Source organism: Streptopelia decaocto (assembly GCF_964273445.1).
Source record: "Streptopelia decaocto genome assembly, contig: HAP1_SCAFFOLD_2293, whole genome shotgun sequence".
Classification (NCBI taxonomy): Eukaryota; Metazoa; Chordata; class Aves; order Columbiformes; family Columbidae; genus Streptopelia; species Streptopelia decaocto.
The window spans coordinates 8,805-16,071 of record NW_028116345.1 but is presented as its reverse complement, the minus strand read 5'-3'; the positions used below and the strand labels follow the sequence as shown (position 1 = coordinate 16,071).

General features: G+C 71.6%; 1 protein-coding gene across 1 annotated transcript; it reads left to right on the top strand.

The window, feature by feature from the left end:
• Positions 1-529: 529 nt before the first annotated feature.
• On the top strand, positions 530-6,583 carry LOC309452239 (putative nuclease HARBI1; the record flags this gene model as incomplete). The annotated part of the gene is made up of 3 exons (XM_082076910.1): positions 530-2,401; positions 3,828-3,966; positions 6,174-6,583. The coding sequence occupies exons 1-3, from the start codon at positions 1,835-1,837 to the stop codon at positions 6,581-6,583; spliced, it is 1,116 nt and encodes a 371-aa protein (XP_081933036.1). The 5' UTR covers positions 530-1,834.
• Between the last annotated feature and the right edge of the window lie 684 nt (positions 6,584-7,267).

Here is a 7,267-nt window from a genome sequence, read left to right as displayed (position 1 = left end):
GCCCCCTCAGCCCATGGAGACCCTGGAGCCCCCTCAGGCCCATGGAAGCCCCTCAGCCAATGGAAGCCCCTCAGCCCATGGAGCCCCCTCAGGCCCATGGAGCCCCCTCAGGCCCATGGAGCCCCCTCAGGCCCATGGAGCCCCCTCAGGCCCGGAGCCCCCCCAGCCCACGGAGGCCCCTGAGGCCGCCCGGCCCGCCCGCGGAGCCCCCCCCAGGCCCAGCCCCGCCGCCCCCCGTCCCGCTGGGTCCCGCTGGGCCCCGCCGGGCCCGTCTCTCACCGCGGCGCCCGCGCTCCCTCCGGCCGGGACGGTGACGGCGACGAAATGGCGGCAGCCGCGGCTCCGCCCCCCCGCGGCGCCCACGGCGCGCGGCGCCCCGCCCACCGCGCGCGCCGATTGGCGGAGAGCGGCGAGACGGCGGGAGGCGATTGGTGCGGCGGGTCGGGATGGGGGGGGGGGGGGGGGGGGGCTGCCTCCGACGTCACCGCCTGAGCGCGCCCGCGCGGCCGCCGGCCAATCGCGGGTCGAGGTGGGAGCCTGTGCGCACGTGACGGCGCCGGCGGCCAATCGGGGTGGGAGGAGGGGGCGTGGCCTGGCGGAGCCGGCGGGGTCGCAGCGGCGGCCGGAGCGGGACCGAGCGGGAGCGGGACCGAGAGCGGGACCGAGAGCGGGACCGAGGGCACCGGGACCGACCTCCGGGACGGGGACAGAGCGGACGGGCCGCCCCTGCCGGCACCGGCACCCGCGGGCTTCACGGGATCCCCCGCGCCCACCGGGACCGACGGCAACAGAGCGTGGCCCCGCCCCTTCGCGGCGCGAAGCTCCGCCCCCTCCGCTTGAGCCCCGCCCCTCTCCCGCAGGGCCACGCCCACTCACCTAGAACCGCGCCCCATTTCTGCTGGGGACCCGCCCTCCTCTGGAGCCACGCCCACTCCCCCTACGGCCCCGCCCCTCTTTCCTGGAGCCCCGCCCATCCCTGCACATCACTGTTCTGTGTGCGGCCTTAGCCCCGCCCCTCCAGGAGGCCCTTAGCCCCGCCCTCCCGTCCTTAGCCCCGCCTATCCCTTAGCCCCGCCCCTCCCACACATCACTGCTATGTGGGTGGTCTTAGCCCCGCCCTCCCGTCCTTAGCCCCGCCCTCCCATCCTTAGCCCCGCCCCTCCCTGCACAGCACTGCTCTGTGTGCGGCCTTAGCACCGCCCTCCCGTCCTTAGCCACGCCCTCCTGCCATTAGCCACGCCCCCATCCTTAGCCACGCCCCCATCCTTAAACCCCACCTCTCCTTTAGCCCCTCCTCTCCCTTAGCCCCGCCCCTCCCAGCACAGCACTGTTCTGTGTGCGGCCTTAGCACCGCCCTCCTGTCCTTAGCCCCGCCCTCCCGTCCTTAGTCCCGCCCTCCCTTCGCCCCGCCCCCTCCGCACATCACTGATTTGTGTGCGGTCTTAGCCCCGCCCTTATCCCCGCCCTTCCCTTAGCCCCTCCCCTCCCTTAGCCACACCCCTCCCTTCACCACACCCCTCCCTTTGCCCCGCCCCCAATCACTGATTTGTGTGCGGTCTTAGCCCTGCCCTTAACCCCGCCCTTCCCTTAGCCCCTCCTCTCCCTTAGCCCCTCCCCTCCATTAGCCACACCCCTCCCTTAGCCCCGCCCCTCCCTTAGACCTCTCCCCGCACATCACTGATTTGTGTGTGGTCTTAGCCCCGCCCTTAACCCGCCCTCCCTTAGCCCCGCCCCTCCCTTAGCCCCGCCCCCTCCATGTCCTCCCCGGTGCTGCTGCTGCGGCGGGTTCGGGACCGCGCTGCGGCGGAAGCGGCGACCGGAGGGGTTGTCCCCGATGTCCCCGATGTCCCCGGCGTCCCCCCCGCGTCCCCGTCCCCCCCCGCGCCGCAAGCGCCCGCGCCGGCGCCGCTTCTACCCGGAGCACCGCGTGTACCGCGCGCGCTGCTCCTTCCTGGACCTGAGCGAGGAGCAGGTGCTGCGGCGCTACCGGCTGGACAAGGCGGCCATCGCGGCGCTGTGCCGCGAGCTGGGCGCCGACCTGGAGAGCCTGACGGGCCGCAGCCACGCGCTGCCGGTGGCCGTCAAGGTGACGGCGGCGCTGGCCTTCCTGGCCTCCGGTTCCTTCCAGGCGGCCACTCGCGCCGCCGCCGGCATCAGCCAGTCGGCCGTGTCCAACTGCCTGGCGCAGTTCCTGGAGGCGACGCGGCGCCGCGCCGCTCGCCACATCGCCTTCCCGGCCGTCACCGGTGCCGGTGGCGGTGCTGCCGGTGCCGCCGGCGCCGCCGGCGCGTTCCCCGGGGTGCTGGGGCTGGTGGGCGCCATGCACGTGGCGCTGCGCGCGCCGTCCCGCGACGAGCCCGCCTACCGCAACGCCGGCAACTTCCACTCCGTCAACGCGCAGGTGCGGCGGGGGGGGCGCCGGGGGCACCTGGGGGCACCTGGGGGGCTGGGGGTGATGTGGGGGGCACCTGGGGTCATGTGGGGTCACCTGGGGGGCTGGGGGTGATGTGGGGGTCATCTGGGGGCACCGGGGTCACCTGGGGGTGATCTGGGGGTCACCTGGGGGGCTGGGGGTGATGTGGGGGGCACCTGTGGTCACCTGGGGGGCTGGGGGTGATGTGGGGGGCACCTGGGGGGCTGGGGGGCACCTGGGGTCTTCTGGGGGCCTGGGGGTGATGTGGGGGGCACCTGTGGTCACCTGGGGGGCTGGGGGTGATCTGGGGTCACCTGGGGTCACCTGGGGGCTGGGGGTGATGTGGGGGGCACCTGGGGTCATGTGGGGTCACCTGGGGGGCTGGGGGTGATGTGGGGGGCACCTGGGGGCACCGGGGTCACCTGGGGGTGATGTGGGGGGCACCTGGGGGGCTGGGGGGCACCTGGGGTCACCTGGGGGGCTGGGGGTGATGTGGGGGGCACCTGGGGGGCTGGGGGGCACCTGGGGTCACCTGGGGGGCTGGGGGTGATGTGGGGGGGGCTGAGGGTCTCGTGGGGTCACCTGGGGGGCTGGGGGTCACCTGGGGTCACCTGGGGGACTGGGGGTGACGTGGGGGGGCTGAGGGTCACGTGGGGCCACCTGGGGGGCTGGGGGTGATGTGGGGTTCACCTGGGGTCACCTGGGGGGCTGGGGGTCACCTGGGGTCACCTGGGGGACTGGGGGTGATGTGGGGGGCTGAGGGTCACGTGGGTTCACCTGGGGGGCTGGGGGTGATGTGGGGGGCACCTGGGGGGCTGGGGGGCACCTGGGGTCACCTGGGGGGCTGGGGGTGATGTGGGTTCACCTGGGGGGCACCTGGGGGCACCTGGGGGGCTGGGGGTGATGTGGGGGGCTGAGGGTCATGTGGGGGCACCTGGGGGGCTGGGGGTGATGTGGGGGGCTGAGGGTCATGTGGGGGCACCTGGGGGGCTGGGGGTGATGTGGGGGTCACCTGGGGTCATGTGGGGTCACCTGGGGGGCTGGGGGTGATGTGGGGGGCTGAGGGTCACGTGGGTTCACCTGGGGGGCTGGGGGTCACCTGGGGTCACCTGGGGGACTGGGGGTGACGTGGGGGGGCTGAGGGTCACGTGGGGTCACCTGGGGGGCTGGGGGTGATGTGGGGTCACCTGGGGGGCTGGGGGTGATGTGGGAGTCTGGGGGTTCCCCGGGGGATCGGGGCATCCTGGGGGTTCCCCAGGAGCTCTGGGGGTTCCCCGGGGGTCTGGGGGTTCCCCGGGGGATCGGGGCATCCTGGGGGTTCCCCAGGAGCTCTGGGGGTTCCCCGGGGGTCTGGGGGTTCCCCGGGGGGGTCCCGGGGTGTGTGTGGGGGTGACGCGGTGCCATGGCCCCCCAGGTGGTGTGCGACGCGGCCGGCGCCATCACCAACGTGGTGGCCAAGTTCCCGGGGTCGTGCCCCAACGCGGCGGTGCTGGAGAACTCGGCGCTGGCGCGGCTGCTGGACGGGACGCGGCCCGACGGGGCCTGGCTGCTGGGTGAGGGGCACGGGGGGCACCGGGGGGCGCCGGGGGGGCTCAGGGCTCACCTGGGGGGCTCAGGGGTCACCTGGGGTCACCTGGGGTCACCTGGGGGGCTCAGGGCTCACCTGGGGTCACCTGGGGTCACCTAGGGGTCTCGGGGGTCACCTGGGGTCACCTGGGGGGCTCAGGGCTCACCTGGGGTCACCTGGGGTCACCTAGGGGTCTCAGGGGTCACCTGGGCTCACCTGGGGGCTCAGGAGTCACCTGGGGTCACCTGGGGTCACCTGGGGGGCTCAGGGCTCACCTGGGGGCACCTGGGGGCACCGGGGGGGCTCAGGAGTCACCTGGGGTCACCTGGGGTCACCTAGGGTCTCAGGGGATCACCTGGGGTCACCTGGGGTCACCTGGGGTCACCTGGGGGGCTCAAGAGTCACCTGGGGTCACCTGGGGGGCTCAGGGCTCACCTGGGGTCACCTGGGGTCACCTAGGGTCTCAGGGGTCACCTGGGGTCACCTGGGGGGCTCAGGAGTCACCTGGGGTCACCTGGGGTCACCTGGGGGTCTCAGGGGTCACCTGGGGGGCTCAGGAGTCACCTGGGGTCACCTGGGGTCACCTGGGGGCACCGGGGGGGCTCAGGAGTCACCTGGGGTCACCTGGGGTCACCTAGGGGTCTCAGGGGTCACCTGGGGTCACCTGGGGGGCTCAGGAGTCACCTGGGGTCACCTGGGGTCACCTAGGGTCTCAGGGGTCACCTGGGGTCACCTGGGGGGCTCAGGAGTCACCTGGGGTCACCTGGGGGGCTCAGGGCTCACCTGGGGTCACCTGGGGTCACCTAGGGTCTCAGGGGTCACCTGGGGTCACCTGGGGGGCTCAGGAGTCACCTGGGGTCACCTGGGGTCACCTAGGGTCTCAGGGGTCACCTGGGGTCACCTGGGGGGCTCAGGAGTCACCTGGGGTCACCTGGGGTCACCTGGGGTCACCTGGGGGACTCAGGGGTCACCTGGGGTCACCTGGGGGGCTCAGGGGTCACCTGGACTCACCTGTGGTCACCTGGGGTCACCTGGGGGCTCAGGAGTCACCTGGGGTCAGCTGGGGTCAGCTGGGGTCACCTGGGGGACTCAGGAGTCACCTGGGGTCACCTGGGCTCACCTGGGGTCACCTGGGGGGCTCAGGGCTCACCTGGGCTCAGCTGGAGTCACCTGGGGGCGCCGGGGGGCACCGGGGGGGCTCAGGGGTCACCTGGGGGCACCTGGGGGCACCGGGGGGGCTCAGGAGTCACCTGGGGTCACTTGGGGTCACCTAGGGTCTCAGGGGTCAGCTGGGGTCACCTGGGGGCACCGGGGGGTCTCAGGAGTCACCTGTGGCTCTATGGGTGCCATGGGGGTGCCATGGGGGTGCCATGGGGTGCCATGGGGTGCCATGGGGGTGTCAGGGCTCACCTGTGGCTCTATGGGTGCCATGGGGTGCCATGGGCTGCCATGGGGGTCTCATGGGGGTCTCAGTGCTCACCTGTGGCTCTATGGGTGCCATGGGGGTGCCATGGGGGTGTCATGGGCTGCCATGGGGGTCTCATGGGGGTCTCAGTGCTCACCTGTGGCTCTATGGGTGCCATGGGCTGCCATGGGGTGCCATGGGGGTCTCATGGGGGTCTCACGTCTCTCTCCGTGCCCCCCCCAGCTGACGGCAGCTACCCGCTGAAGCCGTGGCTATGGGGGTGCCATGGGGTGCCATGGGGTCTCATGGGGGTCTCAGGGCTCACCTGTGGCTCTATGGGTGCCATGGGGGTGCCATGGGTGTCTCAGGGGTCAGCTGTGGCTCTATGGGCACCATGGGGGTCTCAGGGGTGTCTCCGTGCCCCCCCCAGGTGACGGCAGCTACCCGCTGAAGCCGTGGCTATGGGGGTGCCATGGGGTGCCATGGGGTGCCATGGGGTCTCATGGGGGTCTCATGGGGGTCTCAGGGCTCACCTGTGGCTCTATGGGTGCCATGGGGGTGCCATGGGTGTCTCAGGGGTCAGCTGTGGCTCTATGGGCACCATGGGGGTCTCAGGGGTGTCTCCGTGTCCCCCCCCAGGTGACGGCAGCTACCCGCTGAAGCCGTGGCTCTGGGGGTGCCATGGGGTGCCATGGGGTCTCATGGGGGTCTCATGGGGGTCTCAGGGCTCACCTGTGGCTCTATGGGTGCCATGGGGGTCTCAGGGGTGTCTCCGTGTCCCCCCCCAGGTGACGGCAGCTACCCGCTGAAGCCGTGGCTGCTGACGCCCATCGCGGCGCCGCGGGGGCCGGCAGAGCTGCGGTACAACGCGCTGCACCACGGGGCGCTGGGCGCCCTGCGCCGCACGCTCTGGCTGCTGCGGCGCCGCTGGCGCTGCCTGGACCGCGCGCGGGGGGGCCCGCTGCAGTACGCCCCCCCCAAGGTGTGCCGCATCTTCCTGGCCTGCTGCGTCCTGCACAACATCGCGCTGCGCCGCCGCCTCCCCCCGCCCGACGACGGGACCCCCCCCCCACCCCAACAACAGCAACAGGGCGCGGGGACCCCCCCACACACCCCCCCCCAGCACGGCGGGGGGTGCAGCGAGGGGAGGGCCGTGCGGGCACGGGTGGTGCAGCAGGTCAGGGAGGGGATGGTGTGAGAATGGGGGGGGGGGGGGGGATGAGTTGGGGTGGGGCTTGTTGTGGTTGGGGGGCTCAGTCCCAATTTGGGGTCCTGGGCACTGATTGGGGGGCTCATGTTGTGGTTTGGGGGCTCTGAGTCCCAATTTGGGTGTCTGGGTCCCAATTTGGGGGGCTCATGTTGTGATTTGGGGGGCTGGGTCCCAATTTGGGGGGCTCATGTTGTGATTTGGGGGGCTCATGTTGTGGTTGGGGGTCAGGGTCCCAATTTGGGCATCTGGGTCCCAATTTGGGGGGCTCATGTTGTGATTTGGGGGGTCTGGGTCCCAATTTGGGGGCTCTGAATGTCTGGGGGTCTGGGTCCCAATTTGGGGTCCTGGGTCCTGATTGGGGGGCTCATGTTGTGATTTGGGGGCTCTGAGTCCCAATTTGGGCGTCTGGGTCCCAATTTGGGGGGCTCATGTTGTGATTTGGTGGGCTGGGTCCCAATGTGGGTGGCTCATGTTGTGATTGGGGGGGCTCATGTTGTGATTTGGGGGGCTCATGTTGTGGGTGGGGGGCTGGGTCCCAATTTGGGGGCTCATGTTGTGATTTGGGGGTCTGGGTCCCAATTTGGGCGTCTGGGTCCCAATTTGGGGGGCTCATGTTGTGATTTGGGGGGCTCATGTTGTGATTTGGGGGTCTGGGTCCCAATTTGGGGGCTC